General features: G+C 35.5%; 2 protein-coding genes across 4 annotated transcripts; one reads left to right on the forward strand and one right to left on the reverse strand.

Moving 5' to 3' along the window:
* Window positions 1-748: 748 nt before the first annotated feature.
* LOC110682789 (acetyl-CoA carboxylase 1-like) lies at window positions 749-15,574 on the forward strand. 3 transcript variants are annotated; one of them, XM_021859131.1, is made up of 32 exons: window positions 749-1,033; window positions 1,749-2,178; window positions 2,396-2,602; window positions 2,691-2,852; window positions 2,944-3,036; window positions 3,158-3,253; window positions 3,431-3,604; window positions 4,050-4,143; window positions 4,234-4,421; window positions 4,550-4,600; window positions 4,686-4,725; window positions 5,290-5,414; window positions 5,534-5,650; window positions 5,764-5,838; window positions 5,934-5,990; window positions 6,091-6,195; window positions 6,704-6,790; window positions 6,884-7,075; window positions 7,156-7,344; window positions 7,532-7,642; window positions 7,753-7,839; window positions 7,919-8,095; window positions 8,401-8,478; window positions 8,594-8,716; window positions 8,884-9,153; window positions 9,258-9,598; window positions 9,825-10,062; window positions 10,211-10,545; window positions 10,638-10,851; window positions 12,582-12,758; window positions 12,971-15,127; window positions 15,208-15,574. In XM_021859131.1, exons 2-32 carry the CDS (start codon window positions 1,834-1,836, stop codon window positions 15,262-15,264), a joined length of 6,762 nt encoding a protein of 2,253 aa, XP_021714823.1. In that variant the 5' UTR covers window positions 749-1,033; window positions 1,749-1,833; the 3' UTR covers window positions 15,265-15,574. The 3 variants fall into 3 exon arrangements, with proteins under 3 accessions (XP_021714823.1, XP_021714824.1, XP_021714822.1); XM_021859132.1 differs by lacking the exon at window positions 749-1,033 and adding an exon at window positions 1,213-1,302; XM_021859130.1 differs by lacking the exon at window positions 749-1,033 and adding an exon at window positions 1,270-1,373.
* Window positions 15,575-16,981: 1,407 nt separating this feature from the next.
* LOC110682791 (probable U3 small nucleolar RNA-associated protein 11) lies at window positions 16,982-20,123 on the reverse strand. Its single transcript, XM_021859133.1, has 9 exons — window positions 19,963-20,123; window positions 19,555-19,632; window positions 19,274-19,364; window positions 19,094-19,185; window positions 18,815-18,908; window positions 18,606-18,685; window positions 18,298-18,381; window positions 17,780-17,879; window positions 16,982-17,254 (listed from the first exon to the last, which is right to left on the reverse strand). Exons 2-9 carry the CDS (start codon window positions 19,608-19,610, stop codon window positions 17,162-17,164), a joined length of 690 nt encoding a protein of 229 aa, XP_021714825.1. The 5' UTR covers window positions 19,611-19,632; window positions 19,963-20,123; the 3' UTR covers window positions 16,982-17,161.
* Window positions 20,124-20,327: the final 204 nt, after the last annotated feature.

Genomic DNA, 20,327 nt, shown 5'->3' on the forward strand with positions numbered 1-20,327 from the left:
GGTATGTTTTGTTGTTGTACAAGTAAAAGTAGGTAGTAGGTTATGAAATTGAACATGATTAACGTAGTGAAAATGACATATTTAAAAATGTTATTTAGTGTTTATTCTACTTTTCTATCGTGGTATAGTAGTATGTGTGAAGTTCAACGTATAATGTGTTGATTTGTTGACATAGGATTTGATATCTTTGAAGTAAATGTTTTAGCCATGTATGTTTTTTTTTTTTTTTTAATTTTTTTTTATTTGAATTTTCATTATATTTTTTGTTTTTTTTTTTTATAAGTTGTGCTTGTGTAAGTTACTTCTTAAATCAAATAATTTTACAATGTGACATCGACATAATGTCACTTTCATAATTTATTGTTTTCACCAATCTATCATCAAAATAATAAATCTAAATCTATCATCAAAAAGAATGTAATTTTCTAAATTTATTTGTATAAATGAATCTACATTTCGGAATCTACATTTTCAATCCAATAAGATGCACATTTATAAAATCAAACATTTACAATGGGGTAAATTTACTTCCTTCGTCTCTTAACATTCTTCTTGACGTAACTTTTTTTACGCGAAACAATTACAGTTCAATCTAATAATATTATAATAAGAACTTTTAAAGACGAAAGAACTACTAAATTTTAACGGGTCAATGATAATGAAAGGGGTAGTTGCAGCATAAAAGAAAGGAGGAATAATGGTAGCTGAAAGGTGGGCAGTTGCCACGTGCAACAGACCCCAAATTAATTGAGTCGTTAATGAAGAGAAGGCATTCTGCGCCTCAAACCAAACCAACCCCCTTCTTCCCCCCTAACTCTTCTTCAATTCAATCAATTTCTCCTATTTTTTATTTCTTATATTAATATTAATAAATAGTGCACAAAAAAAAAACCCAAAATATTACATTGTATTACTCACATTATATTATATGATCTTAGTTTTGATTCAAGAATATAAAGTCACCCAGATGCCAATTTAGTTTCCTAGTTATCGAACTTGGTTCATGTAGCCGACCCCATCTGTTGTAACACGGGTACGTTTTTTATAAACTCGAGTCGTTTTTGATTCGAGTTTGTTGGTTTAAATTTGGTAGTGTGTAGTTGAGCTAACTTGTATGAAGAAGAGTGTGAATTTACTAGAATAATGTGATTGATATTGGTGGCTGGCTTTAGTTGACTGACTTCATCTTACTTATATTTGTAGTCTAAATTATACAAGTACATCATTTGATTGACATACAATTTTTTTCTATGTTCAATTGTTGACTCTTGAATTTTACTTGACTTGTATAAATTTAAACTGGTATGATTCTATTTAAGTCAATTATATGAATATAAGCATTCATACAATTTCTCCTGCCTTTTGTTTAATTGGTATGTAATTTTTTAATTATTGTTTTTGTTGTTAATTTTCTTTGTTATTGTGGGATTTTATGATTACCCAGTTTTGCAGGTGAATTGTTGATAGTTGTAGTGAATGATCATATATTCATATGTTAAAAAGCTTAATTTAATTGAATTGATAGTTTGTTTCATGTTATACTAGGTTTTTGTATAGTTTGATTTGTATTTGGCAGGGAAAAAAAAAACAAAATTAAATTACACCGCGAATTTTGTGTAGTCCATGTATTAGATTAGATTGTATTTGTATGTAATAAGTGGGAGTTTTTGTATGTAATGGAAAAATGGGATGTTTATAAGCATTTTGATCAGTAATTGATGAGATTTTGTTATTGGTTTGATTACCAGTCGTAGGCGCAGTGGCCGGGTTTTTGGGCAATACCAAGAGGGGGGTGAACCTGTAAACAAGGAAGATAACAAGGAAGATCCGAGGATGGCGACATTATTGACAACAATTGCAAATAGAAATGGAAGAGTTGTACAGAGGAATTCTACAGATCCCATTGTGGATGAGTTTTGTTATGCTCTTGATGGAAAGAATCCAATTCATAGTATATTGATTGCAAACAATGGAATGGCAGCTGTCAAATTTATAAGAAGTGTCCGGACATGGGCTTACGAGACTTTTGGAACGGAGAAGGCTATAACATTAGTTGCTATGGCTACTCCAGAAGACATGAGAATTAACGCGGAGCATATTCGAATGGCTGACCAATTTGTTGAAGTCCCTGGTGGGACTAACAACAATAACTATGCCAATGTGCAGCTCATTGTAGAGGTACCGTGAATCTTGCTGTGATAGCATTGTTGTCCTTGGTTATTTTCCTATGTTATTGAGTTGATTATAAATCGATATTTAGCCAACATTTAAGAGAACTAGAAAATATTGACCATAGTCCATTTCGGTTCAGTTTACATGACAACTGCGTGTTTGTTGACGGTAAAATTTTGTGGGTGAGACTTAATGTATATATTTTTGTTCTCTTTTCTATTAGATGGCAGAAATGACACATGTTGATGCAGTTTGGCCTGGTTGGGGACACGCGTCTGAGATCCCTGAGTTGCCAGATGCACTTATGGAAAAGGGGATTATCTTTCTTGGACCCCCAGCAGTATCTATGGCTGCTCTTGGAGATAAAATTGGTTCATCATTGATTGCTCAATCTGCTGACGTTCCTACTCTTCCCTGGAGTGGTTCTCATGTATGCACAATTTTTTTCTTGTAGGCTTCACAATTCTGCTTACTTCTAGGAGTTTGCTAATCACATTATTTATGCATCTATCCTATAGGTGAGAGTTGCCAAACAGGAGTGCATAGTATCAATTCCTGAGGATGTATACAAGGCAGCCTGTGTTTTTACTACAGAGGAAGCAGTTGCTAGTTGTCAAGTGGTCAGTTATCCAGCTATGATTAAGGCTTCTTGGGGTGGCGGAGGGAAAGGAATAAGAAAGGTGCGTTAGATGTTAGGGATGATGTGGTCAAATAACCTTTTCCCAACATTACATAAACTCGTGGGTTTTGTTTTTTTTTTTTTTTTTTTAGGTTCACAATGATGATGAAGTAAGGGCATTGTTCAAGCAAGTGCAGGGTGAAGTTCCTGGCTCACCCATATTCATCATGAAGGTGGCTTCACAGGTTAGACTTCCTACAACAGTGATACAGTAATCTTGTATCAGGATGAGCTATACATACTTCTTTTCATGAAAATGGTTTTGTCTATATTCTTGTCTAAGAAGGCATTATTGATGCCTTGCAGAGTCGGCACTTAGAAGTACAGTTATTGTGTGATCACTATGGCAATGTCGCTGCATTACATAGTCGTGATTGCAGTGTTCAAAGGAGGCACCAGAAGGTTTGTCCTAACCCTCTAGTTGTTTGTCGATAAACTTTAAATCTTTAACTTTAACTTAGCGTGTCCCAAGTACAGCTTAAGCTTATCTAAAAGGACTTGTGTTCTTTTTGTAAAATATGTATATACATCATTGGAAAAACTTGGTTTTGAATATATCTGTCCTTATCAATTGATCAGATTATTGAGGAGGGCCCGATAACAGTAGCTCCGCCAGAAACAGTAAAGGAACTCGAGGAGGCAGCTAGAAGGTTGGCCAAAACTGTAGGTTATGTGGGAGCAGCAACTGTTGAATATTTGTACAGTATGGAAACTGGCGAGTTTTTCTTCCTTGAGCTGAATCCTCGACTACAGGTATGGAGCATCCTGAACTTCTCATTAGTAATTATGATATGAAATCATGAATTAAGAAAAAGAAATGTAGATATGATGAGGGCTAGCAGGATGCAAAATGACAACTGGATATCATCTGGCCTTATTTTTATTTTTTATGTTTCACAATGTCCTGTTTGCATGGCATGTTTATTTGAATTGCTTTGCCTTTTTTTTTTTTTAAATATATTTTTTTATTTCAGACAAATTAACACATATTCATTATTGTCTTTAAATTTATGTGAATCATGCCGTGTAAAGTTATATACAATTGCACCTTCATATTCAAAATTGTATATAGAATAATAGGCTATTATGTCTAGTATGAACTATCTATTCTACTTCTATGCTCCTTATTCATAGTTAAACGACTAAATTCTGTAGTTCTGATGAATTCAATTTCCTTTCTTGTATTCGCTCAACACAGGTGGAGCATCCTGTTACTGAGTGGATTGCTGAAATAAATCTTCCAGCTGCTCAGGTCGCTGTGGGCATGGGTATTCCTCTTTGGAAAATTCCTGGTAAATGACCTGCTCCTTACCCGTAATCTAACATATGTATTCTTTTGTACTTGTTTCTAAGCTGACTTGCTCGTGCAATATTAAAAAAAGAAATTAGGCGATTCTATGGGGTGGAACATGGTGGGGGTTATGATACTTGGAGAAATACTTCAATCGAGGCTAAGACTTTTGATATGGACAAGGCACAGTCTGTGAAGCCAAAAGGTCACTGTGTTGCTGTACGTGTGACAAGTGAGGACCCAGATGATGGGTTCAAGCCTACTAGCGGGAAAGTTCAGGTTAGATTATCCTGGTTTTTTGTTTCTTTTATTTTTTTTTATTATTATTATTATACTTTCCCAATCTGCTATTTTGCTTGCTTTGCAATAGTATTAAAGGTATCTAATAGCATGAATGTCTTCATTAGGAGCTGAGTTTCAAAAGTAAACCAAATGTGTGGGCCTACTTCTCTGTTAAGGTACCTTTTCTTCTCAAATTTTAATGTCATCCTTTTGCTTGGCTCATTTTTTGAGCGTGATGATGATCAAAATTTACCATTGCAGTCTGGAGGAGGCATCCATGAGTTTTCAGATTCTCAATTTGGTAAGTCAAAAGTCCAACTTATGACGCGGAGTACAACTTTTAATGTTCACCCAAATATACTTTGGATATAATAATGAGAAATTGAGGAGAATTTGATCTTCAATTGCCGTTTAATTGTGATGTGCTTTAAAAATGATGATACATTACATCTTAGGTTTCATATATATAACATATCTGTTGGATTAACACTTTGTGAAACAATCTAATAAACAATTGCTTTAGTGTATTCATTTATGGATTGAAGGAAATTCTAATATACTAGTTTTTTCATCACAACTGGGTAAGGGTATGTACTAAGCAACATGCAAGAAGTAGATAAGGTTCCTCATAATTTGACACAGTAGATAGTAGATATTTCATACATGTATTTGTCAGATTCAGATATATGCTATAATATGTATACTTGTAAAGCATGTTTGATGCAGTCGGCTCTTCTACTGAGTCTTTTTTATAATAAATAAAATCTCTCCTGGCTCTGATTATGTTGTGACTTGGTTGTAGTTTTCTTCGTTTCAAGGTAACTTGGTTTAGTTGACGAAGGTTAAATAATCAACTTCTTTGCAGGCCATGTCTTTGCATTTGGTGAATCGAGAGGCTTGGCCATAGCAAATATGGTTCTTGGCTTGAAAGAAATTCAAATCCGAGGAGAAATTCGCACTAATGTTGATTATACCATTGACCTTTTAAATGTGAGCCTTAATTTGAGATTTTATGTTATTTTCATTCCCAGTTTCCACCATCCATTAAAGCCACCAAAAGTCCAAAAGATGCGGAAGTTTTTACCCTTATATTTTTTCCTTCTCTCCAGTCTTCAGATTACAGAGATAACAAATTTCATACAGGTTGGTTGGATAGCAGAATTGCAATGAGGGTCAGAGCCGAAAGGCCACCCTGGTACATATCTGTTGTGGGAGGAGCACTCTATGTATGTACAACACATCAAATTGTTTATTTTGAAAAGCTTCATGGTTCATAGTCATTGGACTTGGCAATAACTAATCTTAATGATATTTCCCTTTCCCTGCTGTCTTTCTCCAGAAAGCTTCTGCTAGTAGTGCAGCCACCGTTTCCGAATATATCGGCTATCTTGAGAAGGGTCAAATTCCTCCAAAGGTACTTAATACACCAGAGAATGTCAAGGTTTACTTAATTTTTGGTATCATTGTTTCTTTCAGTATCTCAGACTAATTCTGCTGTGGGGATTGCAGCATATATCACTTGTCCACTCTGAAGTTGCTCTAAATATTGAGGGGAGCAAATACACTGTATGTTTCAGGCTATTTTCTACCTTCATGACAATTTTATTTTATAATTTTTGCACTATTGGACACTGTAATTTACCATAACATGGTTGCTGTTTCTCAGATTGAAATGGTGAGGGGTGGCCCAGGAAGCTACAGATTGAAATTGAATGAGTCTGAGATTGAGGCAGAAATACACACATTAAGAGATGGTGGTCTCTTGATGCAGGTAAGAGCTGCATCATTAATATATATGACTTCAGTAGTTAATCACAACCTTCTATCTAGTTTCAACGACAAAACAAACGGATGATAATCAAGTGAGAGAGTGAGAGACATTTAATTCAATCTATATTAGCTGAAAACTTATGTAATAAATTATCTGGTCATTTTTTAGGTTATCATCAGCCCCTTTCCTTTTTGGGTCAGCCCTATGCATCATGCTCATGATACTTTGCAATTTATAACATAAACTTGACACTTTTTTTAAGAAAGAATTGGATTCTTGTAGCTATACCATATAGCTTGTAAATTAATCATGCCAACACCAATGCCCTATCTTGTTTTAAGTAGACAATCTTGTCCATAAGGTTTACATTGCAAAGGTGCTGGCCTGGGAGGAGTTTCTTTTACTTTAAATGCTACATGCCTACACCCATTAATATGGAACAATTGCTGTTCAGCTCTATATGCTGATATAAATCTCTTGAATGTTTTTACCTTAAAATGTCACGCAGTTGGATGGGAACAGTCACGTAATATATGCTGAAGAAGAAGCAGCAGGAACTCGTCTTCTTATTGATGGAAGAACTTGTTTGCTTCAGGTACTCTCTCTCTCTCGCTCTCTCTCTGCATCTTAGCTCAAAATCTTTATCATATCTGGGCTGGTATTAACCTTTTTCCTTCTCTATATTAAGAATGATCATGATCCTTCAAAGTTAATCGCGGAGACACCTTGTAAGCTGATGCGGTATTTGGTACCAGATAATAGTCATGTAGATGCAGATACACCATTTGCCGAGGTTGAAGTTATGAAGATGTGTATGCCTTTGCTTTCCCCTGCATCTGGTGTAATACAGTTTCATATGTCGGAAGGTCAAGCTATGCAGGTGAGCATCATTTAAATCGTATATATAGTAAATAAGAAAATAATTTTAAAATGGGATTTATGTAAGTGCTTGTTGTGTAGGCTGGTGAGCTTATAGCAAGACTAGAGCTAGATGATCCTTCTGCTGTAAGGAAAGCTGAGCCTTTCCGTGGTAGCTTTCCTACCCTGGGACCTCCAACTGCCATATCAGGAAAAGTTCATCAGAGATGTGCTGCAAGTTTAAATGCAGTGCGGATGATTCTTGCAGGTTATGAACACAAGATAGATGAAGTAAGTATTCTGTTCATGATTTAATTTTCCTTGAACTTAATTACATAGTTTCATTACTGATTATGATTCCAATTCTTAATGAGATGGCCTCTGAAGGGGCTGTTGCAGGTCCTTAAAAAGTAATTTTCTGTGTTTGTTGCTTTCTTATGAGAAACCATTCTTACCTGTTTGTTACGTAATTTCTCAGGTCATCCAGAGCTTGCTGGTCTGCCTTGATAGTCCTGAACTTCCTTTCCTACAATGGCAAGAATGCTTATCTGTTCTGACAACCAGGCTTCCCAAAGATCTGAGAAATGAAGTGTGTTTCTACGTTCTACTTTTATCATCAAGCTTGAGAAATAATTGCATTCTGTATCTGTCTGCTATTCTTTTATATCTTTACTCATTCCCTTTCTTTTTATCTTTCAGTTGGAATCTAAGTATAGAGAATTTGAAGGAATCACCAATTCTCATAATGTTGAATTTCCTGCTAAGTTACTGAAAGGTGTTCTAGAGGTCAGCACCTCCCTTTGATTCCCTTCTGTAAATCATCACCCTGAGAGTTACTCATGTAAGTAGTATGAATTCTTCACAGGCCCATTTAAACTCATGCCCTGAGAAAGAGAGAGGCGCTCAAGAGCGGCTTATCGAGCCTTTAATGAGTCTTGTAAAGTCTTATGAAGGTGGAAGAGAGAGTCATGCTCGTGTTATTGTTCAGTCTCTATTTGAAGAGTATTTGTCCGTTGAAGAATTGTTCAGCGACAATATCCAGGTTTGTTGATCTGGTAGTGCATGTATACTAATTTTTTATACTAACGATTGAGTGCTTGGGTTTGGTGCCACACTGTGAATGGCTGATGATCATTATTCAATCGTGTGCTTATTTATTTTCAAACCTGTTCCCTGGTTTCTGTCACTATCACTCTATCAGTTGTGTTGGCATTCGATGAAGAAACAATTGATTTCTTTTTGCATAACAAAATGATAGAGCTTGTACTTAGATTAATGGTCTGTGGTAAATTATGTACACTGTGTCCAGCCTTAGCTAGTTTGTGACTTTGGTATTACTCTGTCCAGGCTGATGTCATTGAACGTCTCCGCCTTCATTATAAAAAGGATCTCTTGAAAATTGTGGATATCGTACTATCACATCAGGTACGCTGAAAACTTCAAAAAATGTGACTTTAGGTTTGTTGATTTGTTATATTTACTTTTAGTAGATTCTGCTCCAGACTTGTTCATCATATATCCCATATTTTATGATTTTCAGGGTGTTAAGAATAAAAATAAACTTGTCCTACGACTCATGGAACAACTAGTTTACCCAAATCCTGCTGCATACAGGGAGAAACTTATTCGTTTCTCACAACTGAACCATACAATGTATTCTGAGGTTGGTGATCCCCCAACTTGTGCTTATCTTGTCTCATTATGCGCAAATATATGTATTTTCTAATATACAGCGATGAGCTCTCAATTTTGTTTTGCCTTTTAATGATTTATGCTGCTGTGGTAGTTGAAGTCTCAAACAACTAATTCATAATCCTCCAATGATTGCAGTTGGCTCTCAAGGCTAGTCAATTGCTTGAACAAACCAAATTGAGTGAGCTTCGTTCTAACATTGCTAGAAACCTTTCTGAATTAGAAATGTTTACAGAAGATGGTGAAAACATGGATACTCCAAAAAGGAAATGTGCAATAAATGAGCGTATGGAAGCTCTTGTGAGTACTCCGCTTGCTGTTGAAGATGCCCTTGTGGGCTTATTTGATCACAGTGATCATACACTACAGAGGCGGGTTGTTGAAACCTATGTCCGGAGGCTTTATCAGGTAAATCCATAGTTCAATATTTTAAAGTCAACTACTATTTTACAATTGTAAATAATTTAACTCTATCTTTTCTTTCTTTCTTTTTTCCCGTTCTCTTTTCTCAGCCTTATCTCGTCAAGGGAAGTGTGAGGATGCAGTGGCATAGATCTGGCCTCATTGCTTCTTGGGAGTTCATGGAGGAGCACATTGAAAGAACAACCGTCTCTGATGATTTATCCTCTAACCAACCACTTGTTGAGAAACACAGTGAGAGAAAGTGGGGGGCCATGGTGGTTATTAAATCTCTGCAGTTTCTGCCATCGGTGATTACTGCTGCACTGAAAGAAACAACTCAGAATTCTGAAGAAACACTATCTAGTGTCTCTTTAGAACCAGGAAGCCATGGCAACATGTTGCACATTTCACTTGTGGGGGTGAATAACCAAATGAGCTTGTTGCAGGATAGGTAGAAAAACTCTATACTTACAGTTTGAAAAAGTGTTCTAATGTTATTGATGCACCATGCTTTAATTCCTTCATTTATGCACTGTACTTGACTCTTCTATCCCCTCTTGTTAGGAAATTTCCTAGTTTCAGTTCACTGAATATCTTGGGCTTGTGGTTGAGTGGATTTGCATGGATATTTTGTTTTTTTTTATATTAATAGCTTTTGAATTGTGTTATTTGTGCAGTGGTGATGAAGATCAGGCTCAAGAGAGAATTGATAAGTTGGCCAAAATTCTAAGAGATAAAGAAGTCAGTTCTAATCTCCGTGCTGTTGGTGTTGGGGTGGTTAGTTGCATTATACAGAGAGATGAAGGGAGAACCCCAATGAGGCATTCATTCTATTGGTCAGCAGAAAAGAATTACTACAGTGAGGAACCTTTACTACGTCATTTGGAACCTCCTCTATCTATATATCTTGAACTGGTATGAGGTGTTGAGTTGTCACTCTTATGCTCTTTGTTCTCTTACTCTTTTATTTCAATCTAGGTCTTACTAATATCTGCATAATGTTATACTACCTAAATGATATAATTGTGCCATTGTTGATTTCCTCTCATTTTAATCAATTCAGGACAAGCTTAAGGGCTATGAAAATATCAAATATACTCCATCTCGGGATCGCCAATGGCACCTGTATACCGTCATGGACAAGCCATCCATCCGGAGGATGTTTTTGAGAACGCTTGTGAGACAGCCCATCTCTGAGTTCTCAGGAGTCGAACTAGGAACACTTCGAATACAAAGGCCCATCTCTTTTACATCAAGAAGCATCCTGAGGTCTTTAACAACTGCAATGGAAGAGTTAGAACTTAATGCACACAATGTTTCCTTGAAACCTGATCATGCTCATATGTACCTCTACATAGTTAGAGAGCAACAAATACATGATCTTGTGCCATATCACAGGTATCTATTGCACCATTTCTCCTCCTTCGGATTTTGTAGTAATTGATGCAACTTACTCTTAAAGGAGAGCTATATCAACTATTTGTTTCCAGGGAGATGAACATCGACGACCAACATGAAGAGGCGGCTGTTCAGATCCTTTTGGAAGAGCTTGCTCGTGAAATTCACAGTTTGGCTGGTGTTAGAATGCATAGATTAAATGTTTGTGAATGGGAAGTGAAGCTTTGGATATCATCTTCTGGACAAGCCAATGGTTCTTGGAGAGTCGCCGTTACTAATGTGACTGGTCAGACCTGCTCTGTACAAGTAAGTTTTTCTAATTTATTATATATATATATATATATATATATATATATATATATATATATATATATATATAGGGGAGGGATCCGGTGAGAATAGGTTCATATGTGAGAATTCATACTTATATGAGAATTGGTTTTAAATTTAGAACATGTGAGTAAAAGTTTAGAACATACGAATAAAAATTTAGAACATCTGAGTAATAATTTAGAACATCTATGTGAGTAATATGTTTAGAACATTTGATTTAAGAATTAGAACAAGTGATTAAAAATTTATAAAATATGCTTTATGAAATTTTAAACATATGAGTAAAATTTAGAACATCTGATTTAAGATTATGAACATGTGAATAAAAATTTAGAACAAACTGATATAGAATATAGAAAGTGTGAGTAAAAAATTTAGAACATATGAGTAAAAAAATAGAACATACGCTTTAAAATCTGGAACATATAATTAAAAATCTTAGAACACACATTTTAAACTTTAGAACATATAAGTTAAAATTTTGGAACAAGTTATTTAAAATTTATGATATTAAACTTAACTAATTTATGGTTTAGAACATGTGAGTACTAAATTAGAATATTTGATTTAATTTAGAACACCTAAGGAAAAGTTTAAAACATACGAGTAAAAATTTAGAACATAAAGAGTGTTCTCACGAGAGCCTCCTCCTATATATATATATATATATATATATATATATATATATATATATATATTTATATATGTCTTTTCAAAGGTATAATCAGCATGAAGCCAAAATTTTCATTGCACTTTCCATGGAATTGCTAGTTGATGAAGGCAGCAAATTTTGAGCACTAATTCTTGGCAAATCAATATTTTATTTTGTGCAATGAAATGTATACTTGAAATTTGTTGTCTGAGGGTGCTTTAGAGACCGTACAAAATGTTAATAAAATTTGTGACAGTTTTGAATATGTGCTTTTTTAAAAATCTTAAAGTGCAGAATGTACCGACCCCACTTATGGGATTAAGGCTTTGCTTGATTGATTGGATTGATTGAAAGTGCAGAATGAGCAGTATAGCTCAGTGGCTGTGTACTTATTCTGTCCATAAAAATCTATTTGTATTGCTTTCGTGACGTCCAAAAAAATAATATTTGCCAGTTACTTAAAAAGGAAGCTTCTCACTCAACCTGTGTAATGTGGACACCCCACTCATATACTCTCCTCCATCTGCTGTATTCCATTTTTATCTCTCCACCGTCTACCAAAATCCTTCCACCTGCTAAATCCTTTTATATGCATGCTTTAACTGCCAAACCTAACGCAAAGAAATTTATGGACAGAGAATAAATTGTTACCTGAAGTTGAATTCATTTCTTAGAATCTACTTCCCCGAACAATGCTGCCAATATGTGCTTTTATCACTTTAACTTAAATTATGGCAATTGTGCTGAACTTTTGTACTTCAAAGTTAAGCCAAAGTTAAGTTATATATTATCTGCTTTGACCAATATTAGATAAACATTAATGTAACCAGTTGTTTTACAATAAAAACATATTACTCGAATATGGTTGGTATGTGTAGAATTCCAAAATTACAGTAGCATGTTTCCAAGTCTAATTAGTGCTTGCTTCTATATTGGTGCTGATCATGAAAAATAATTAGTTTTCTTACATTTTCTGGTTGAATACAATATTACCATGTATTTCATGAATAGTCTTGAATTTAATGAATGTTATTGCATCAATGATGTCCAGGTTTACCGCGAGTTGGAGGATAACAGCCTACATGAAATGGTCTACCATTCTGTGTCTGCTCATGGTCCCCTTCATGGAGTACCTGTGAATGCATTCTATGAACCGCTAGGGGGTATCGCCCGCAAACGACTTCAGGCCATGAAAAGCAGCACAACTTATTGCTATGATTTCCCATTGGTATGGAATTTCAATTTTCCATCACTTTGATCCCCTCCCTCCTAAAACCTGTTCTTGACCATTTCTTAATTCTTTTTGATCAAAATGCAAGTCTCAGAGAGCTGTATGACTTGTATCAAATTAATTACCAGGCTACCATAGCTCATGGCAGCACTCATTTATTTTTTTGTTGCATGTTAATGGACTTACATTATTTGTGCTATTGTTTTCAGGCTTTCTTGACTGCCTTAGAGCAATCATGGGCATCTCAAGCACCAGACGGGAAAAAACCTTCTGACAAAGTACTTTTAAAAGCAACAGAGCTAGTTTTTGCTGATCCAAAAGGAACCTGGGGAACTCCTGTTGTTCCGAAGGAACGCAACTCTGGTCTTAATGATGTTGGTATGGTGGCCTGGAGCTTGGAAATGTCAACTCCTGAATTCCCCGATGGAAGGACAATATTGGTTGTAGCAAATGATATTACCTTCAGGGCTGGATCTTTCGGACCGAGAGAAGATGCTTTCTTCCTTGCAGTCACAGATCTTGCTTGTGCTAAGAAACTTCCTCTGATTTATTTGGCTGCTAATTCAGGGGCTCGACTTGGTGTTGCTGACGAGGTAAAAAGCTGCTTTAAAGTTGGTTGGTCTGATGAGTCAAACCCTGAGCGTGGGTTCCAGTATGTCTACTTAACTCCTGAAGATTATGCTCGTATAGGGTCATCAGTTATAGCCCATGAGTTAAAACTTAAAGATGGTGAAACTCGATGGGTTATTGACACTGTTGTAGGTAATGAGGACGGACTAGGTGTTGAGAACTTGTCAGGAAGTGGAGCTATAGCTAGTGCCTACTCACGGGCTTACAAGGAAACCTTTACTCTAACTTTTGTTACGAGCAGAACAGTTGGTATTGGTGCCTATCTTGCTCGCCTTGGGATGCGTTGTATACAGAGGCTTGATCAGCCCATAATTCTTACTGGCTTTTCTGCATTAAATAAACTACTTGGGCGGGAGGTTTACAGTTCACAAATGCAACTTGGTGGTCCAAAGATTATGGGCACTAACGGAGTAGTGCATCTCACAGTTTCTGATGATCTTGAAGGCATATCAGCTATTGTGAAGTGGCTCAGCTATGTTCCAGCCTATTTAGGTGGTGAACTTCCGATATCGCGCTCTTTAGATCCTCCAGAAAGGCAGGTTGAGTATCTGCCTGAAAACTCCTGTGATCCTCGTGGTGCTATATCTGGTATACTTGATGCTAAAGGTAAATGGCTTGGTGGAATTTTCGACAAAGATAGTTTTGTTGAAACTTTAGAAGGGTGGGCAAGAACAGTTGTCACAGGAAGGGCCAAACTTGGAGGGATTCCAGTTGGCATAGTTGCTGTTGAGACACAGACTGTTATGCAAATTATCCCAGCAGATCCTGGTCAACTCGATTCTCATGAGAGAGTGGTACCACAAGCAGGGCAAGTATGGTTTCCAGATTCTGCTACCAAGACAGCACAAGCCTTGTTGGATTTCAACCGGGAAGAACTTCCCCTTTTCATTTTAGCTAACTGGAGAGGCTTCTCAGGTGGGCAAAGAGACCTGTTCGAAGGGATCCTTCAGGCTGGATCTACAATTGTTGAAAACCTTAGGACTTACAATCAACCTGTTTTCGTTTATATCCCCATGATGGGAGAGCTTCGTGGAGGGGCATGGGTTGTTGTGGATAGTCGAATTAATTCAGACCATATTGAAATGTATGCTGACCGAACAGCTAAAGGAAATGTACTTGAGCCTGAAGGAATGATTGAGATCAAGTTTAGAACCAACGAATTGATTGAGTGTATGGGAAGGCTCGACCAACAACTTATTGGTCTCAAGGGAAAACTTATTGAAGCCAAGGATTCCAATTCTTATGCTGATATCGAACTTTTCCAACAGCAAATCACAGCTCGAGAGAAACAACTGTTGCCTGTTTATACTCAGATAGCCACGAAGTTTGCTGAATTGCATGATACTTCACTAAGGATGGCTGCAAAAGGAGTTGTTAAGGAAGTGTTAGATTGGAAAATGTCCCGTTCATTCTTCTATAAGAGATTATACAGAAGAGTAATGGAGGAATCACTTATCAAGTCTGTACGAACTGCAGCAGGTGAAGGGTTGCCCCATAAATCTGCCATTGAATTGATCAAAAAATGGTTCTCTGAGTCTCATAATACTTCTAGAGACGATATCAATGCTTGGGATGATGATGAGGCTTTCTTTAAGTGGAAGAATGATTCTGCTAACTATGAAGAAAAGCTTACAGAGTTGCGTGTGCAGAAGGTTTTGCTTCAGTTGTCAAATATCAGCAACTCGGCTTCAGACCTGAAAGCTTTGCCTCAAGGTCTTGCTGCCCTACTTCAAAAGGTACGGCAAATTCTTTTCAATATTTATTTTTTACATTTGATATCAGAATGTAAGAGTAACATTTTCATTTTGAATTTTAGGTGGATTCATCGAGTCGAGCACAACTTGTAGATGAACTCCGGAAAGTGCTTACTTGATTTGGTAGCTCGGTTTCTTCTAGGTTGAAGACGATAAATTAGTTTTGCTGTTGTCAAATCTGAAATTTTATGAGGCATGCAACCGATACAGTCACGTCATTTGTGTCTGTTGATTGTTGTACTGTATCGATTTATGAAACTGTAAATATAGGAGATTTCTTAATTCAATTAGGCAATTCATTGTGACTCATGGTTGTCCCATTCTGTATTGATCTTTGGTATAATTTATTGACAGTTGATCATTAATAATGCGAGATGTTCAAATACTTCCATTGAAGATTAAGTTATAGTCTCTTGACTTTTGGCACAACTACTCCGTATTTTTTCTCTCCAATTTGTAATTGTCACTTCATTTTGTATTAGACCAAATAAAAAATAAAAAATCTAACAAATCCAGTCAATCTATATTTTCTACTCCGTATGTTAAACGTGATTTCATTGTTTTAAAAGGAGAACTAGTTTTAGGCCCCGGCGATGCCCCGGGTTATTTTTTGTATATAAAAAAATTATAATAAATTAAAGTGAAATTTATTGGTGGTTTTATAATTTTAAAAAATAATTTTTTTTGGTAAATATTATTAAACATTATCAAAATTCATTAAGAAATATGCAGTAACCTAACTTTTGTACTTCATATTAGTTTGTTTTATTTGTTAAAATAATTTTTATCTATCATTAAAAATTTCTTCAAAGTAAACACTTGTTGTGGTTTTGAAATTGCTATGTATTTTTGTGTTACATATTTTAAATATATAAAACCTATATGAATTATGGATCGGTAAATTAAAGAATGAGATTATATTGAAGTATATAATTCGTATATAAGTTCAATTAAAAATTTAGAATTTATGAACATAAATTTGTGTGACGAAACATTGACGATCGTGTTTAATATAACATGAATCCACGTTATTTATCAAACGACACGTGACAAGAATAACAACACATGGCATGATTACAATTCTTGCCATGACTTTTAATATATATATATATATATATATATATATATAGTGCACATTAAAGTTTTAAATTTCTCAAAATTAAAGTTTTAAAAGGAGAATTAAACTTTCCATGACATGAATTATTAATGCAGACTTAATATATTTCTCAATTGATTTTCATAACCAATACATTACAGATTTAATTGACTAAATAGCCTGCTTTGGTTGTTAAAGGTGTCTGGGAAAGCCTTTGGACACCAATGGGGTTGCCGGTTTGGGCAGCTACTGCAAAGTCTGCAAGGGACTGCAACCAACTCAGACTCTAAACAATAAACCATTGAGTCAATCTACATTCTATAAGCAGTGATGTGCCACATTGTTTTTTTTGGTGTTACATCCAGTTCACCCTTTTTCCTCCCAATCGTTGTTGCGAGGGATCGAACACGCAGCCCTCCCTACCAAGTGTAGCCCCAATCACCACTACGCCAACAACCAATTGGTAGTGTTGTGCCACATTGTAACATAACACAACCTATAGAAAATTAATGCAATCAGGCATCCTTTCTTTTACACTCAGATTCCAAGTTGGTATTTGGACAGAAATCAGGACCTCTGATTTCAACTCTGGTATAGGAGACGAGATCGTGAGACAGATATATAGCCAATGAGGCGATGGTTAGACATCACTATGCATCTACAGTGATCCCCCATTTTAATCATTTTACTATAGCAATCACTTGGCAAATGCTCCCCCATTTTAACATCCAACAATCATGTGATCGATAAAATTCTCACATAAAATAATCATGATTCAAACTGTGAACTTTAAATTACAAGGTGACTCAACTAGGGACTAGGGTACATCTCACTACCAGTAACTAAATAACTGAACCAAAATTTGCTTCCTGCTCATGTTGAACATTCTGTCCTTCATCAACCAGATATATTACGCTTGTTTATCGCTTTCGTTCTGCCCGCCACTTGTACACTGGCCTATCAGTGGGACAAACAATCTCATCTTCCCGAAGCTTGCGTTTCCTACCCTTTTTCTGCATCAATACAAATAAATTTTAACTTACAGAAACAGAGCCTCACTATATATATTACCCCATGGACCTTTTCTTTATCTTAGGAGTTAGGAGATGATTACTTAAATCCCTGAAATATAGAATGTGTTCATATGGCGCCTAGGCCCAACAAATATTTGCGATGGACCACATTTTAAATCAGACTATATAATTTCAATAAGGCATTAATTTCTACAATCAACAGAAGATCTAGTAAGTACTGATTTAGTCATAATAAGCAAATGCCAAGAAATAAGCAAAAACCACACTTCATAATAGAACAGCCCAGTAAAGTATCAACTGACTATAAATTAGAAATTTGTTTTATACGGGCATGGTCGGCATCTCCATTCAAAAGTCCTGTACTGTTAGGGCTCTGGAATTAACGTGTCAAGGACATTTATCTGAACAGTTTTGGCTTCAACTTTGATTGCTATACTTTAGTGATATCATAAACATAATCAATGGGCATGTATTTTTAATGTTTATTTTAAAGTGGATTGGTACCTGTAGCTCTTTCTGCAAGGCCATCTCTGCATATACTCTCTCCAAATTTCCAACTCTTTTCATTCTTGCCTCTAACTCTTTGTAGGAAGCATTCATCTTCCTGCCAGAAAACGAAGAAGAATAAGACATTACACTAAACAGTAAACACTAGCCCCTGGGGTAAATAGGCAAAGGGACAAGCCAGAAAGGAAACAGGGGCAAACTCAAAGAGAAAGGTGGAGTGGAAAATAGGGAAAAAAATTATAACTCTATTGGAAAGGAAGACACAAAATATCAACAGATTTAAAAAGGGGAGAGGCAACATGCACTTTTTGTTGAGCAAAATCTAAGCTATTATGTCAGTTTCAGTCATTAAATCCCTCAAAATTGTGCAAAATAAAACTAAGTGCCCCATAATTAATTTTTTTAACAGATAGAGTATATCCTTTTTGCATCAGTGAAAATTAATATACCAAGGAAAGACTAAACTGCCAAAAGATTTTACAAAAAACAATATTGCAAAATTAATGAGTTATTACTTCTTGATTGCAGAAGGCACCGGCGCTGATGCATGAAGCTCTTCATTGTTTGATGATCTTGATAGTATCTCATTCGCCTCTTCACTGTTTAAAAAAAAGTTTCCAGATATCTTAAGTTAGAACTTGACTTTTGTCACTTGGGGAGAAACCAAGGAAAGCGTAAAAGGATTTCAATCCACAAACACCTAAACATTTGGTGTATAGAAGAGGGAAAACAATGGAAGAAAATACAAAATGAGAAATAGGGAAAAGAGAGGAGGGGAGGCGAGTTTCCACTATTCCCTGACCGCAATGAATGAAACACAAACCTGTCTTCTGCAAAGTAAACGTGCTTGCTCGAGGGCCGATTATCTAAAGAATGTAGCACAGCTTGACGCTTTTCAATTTTCTGTAAAGAAGACAAAGTGTCAACATATATACGACAAAATAAAAAAAAAAAAAAAAAAAAAACAGCAGACATTTGTATCTCTTTCACTACAAAATACGTAAACTATCCAAAATACAATCCTAGAAGTACCTTCTTTTCACTTTGAATTTTCTGAAGAACATATCCTAAGTCTTGTGTCTTCATCAACAAAAGTTCTTCTGGCGTATACTTGTTAGCCTCACTCCTAAGGTTACATAAAAACACAAAATAATGAGAAAAACAAGCATTCAAGAAACGAGTGATGCTTAATTTATAACCATCATGAATGTTATGTTTCTGGAAGTTTGATCGGAAGAGTATCAAAGATTATGAACAAAACATTCATAATGGTCATTAACGCATTTCCCAAAACAAGAACATATATCTTACTCGGGTCTATGAACTCCATTCCTTGTACTAGTATTAATCATTTTAAAATAAAATTCATCCGGGTTCCTATTCGCCGCCTTTTCTTTGAGTCTCTGGAAAAACAAAAGTGTATCCAATTCAGAATTCATCAATAGCGTGATAGCAGTTGAACCAGTAAGATAACAAAACATAAAAATTTACCCGTAACATATCCTCCTTCTTGTGGAATTCTCTCGCACGAACAACATAGTCCTTGTGCTTTTCGAGTAACCCAAACTTCTTCCTTGAAGCCCTGAATTCACAACAAAATATTTGCTCAACTACACACAAAAATACTACCTCCGTTTCATATTATTTGCAACGATTAGACATTTGTCTAATCGTTGCAAATAATATGAAAATTTGTCTAATCGTTGCAAATAATATGAAACGGAGGTATTATCAAATATTTGCAGCTGTGTAAAATAGAGAGGAAGACTCACGGTTGCGATCGCTCCTTGTACTCCCTTTTAGATATTGCATTTCTTATAGAAGACATGTTGATAACTTGTGCAATATATCTAAAAATAAAAACAAAAAACCCTTAATTTGTCTAAATATCAAAACATTTCATATTCAATAAACAAACAAATTTGAATAAATTCATAGTTGAATCAGGCCCATCCCTATGCCCAGGGAAAAGAGATTTAATTTCATATTGAATTATCTCGAAAAATACATAATTTTAGGGATATTTGATTCAATAATCTCATAATTTTCTTTTCTTTTGGATATCATGTTTCATAATCTAAGAATTTACGAACCCTAAACTGAAAGCACTGATAATTAAATTAAAATATAAACCCTAGATTGTGAAATTGATATGATGATAAGAACAACAAACAACTTACCTTAGAAGCTGCTTCAATGAGGGATACAAGAATTAGATTCAACGAAGAACGCTTCAATGGAGAACGTTGAGTAAGCTTCAATGAAATAACTCAGAGAGGAAGGAAGTAGGAATGAAGGCCTTTAAAAGCCATGACCCGCTATAGTTATAAGACCCGTCTGATAAATAAATGAAGCGGGTCGTTATATCGATCAATAATAACATAATCAAAAAATTATGCATGCCCCCAGTTTACAATACTAAAAAAAATATATTCCGTACGTGCCATTTATTGTTGTTGTTTTTTTAAAAAAAATTCATAAAAACGAAGCAAAAAATTGAGAGCAATGGAGGAGAGAGAAACTGAGAAAACGCAGAGAGAAAACG

This window comes from Chenopodium quinoa, unplaced genomic scaffold (genome assembly GCF_001683475.1).
Source record: "Chenopodium quinoa cultivar QQ74 unplaced genomic scaffold, ASM168347v1, whole genome shotgun sequence".
Taxonomy (NCBI): domain Eukaryota; kingdom Viridiplantae; phylum Streptophyta; class Magnoliopsida; order Caryophyllales; family Amaranthaceae; genus Chenopodium; species Chenopodium quinoa.

What these genes read in the sequence shown, in the direction of transcription:
- LOC110682789 (XM_021859131.1), top strand. Translation starts at nt 1,834, where the DNA reads ATGGCGACATTATTGACAACAATTGCAAATAGAAATGGAAGAGTTGTA. An exon ending in TGTTCAGCGACAATATCCAG is followed by an intron (nt 8,096 to 8,400) that starts GTTTGTTGATCT and finishes TACTCTGTCCAG; the next exon opens with GCTGATGTCATTGAACGTCT. An exon ending in ATATCGTACTATCACATCAG is followed by an intron (nt 8,479 to 8,593) that starts GTACGCTGAAAA and finishes TATGATTTTCAG; the next exon opens with GGTGTTAAGAATAAAAATAA.
- LOC110682791 (XM_021859133.1), bottom strand. Translation starts at nt 19,610, where the DNA reads ATGTCTTCTATAAGAAATGCAATATCTAAAAGGGAGTACAAGGAGCGA. An exon ending in TACAAGGAGCGATCGCAACC is followed by an intron (nt 19,365 to 19,554) that starts GTGAGTCTTCCT and finishes TTGTGAATTCAG; the next exon opens with GGCTTCAAGGAAGAAGTTTG. An exon ending in AATGGAGTTCATAGACCCGA is followed by an intron (nt 18,909 to 19,093) that starts GTAAGATATATG and finishes ATGTAACCTTAG; the next exon opens with GAGTGAGGCTAACAAGTATA.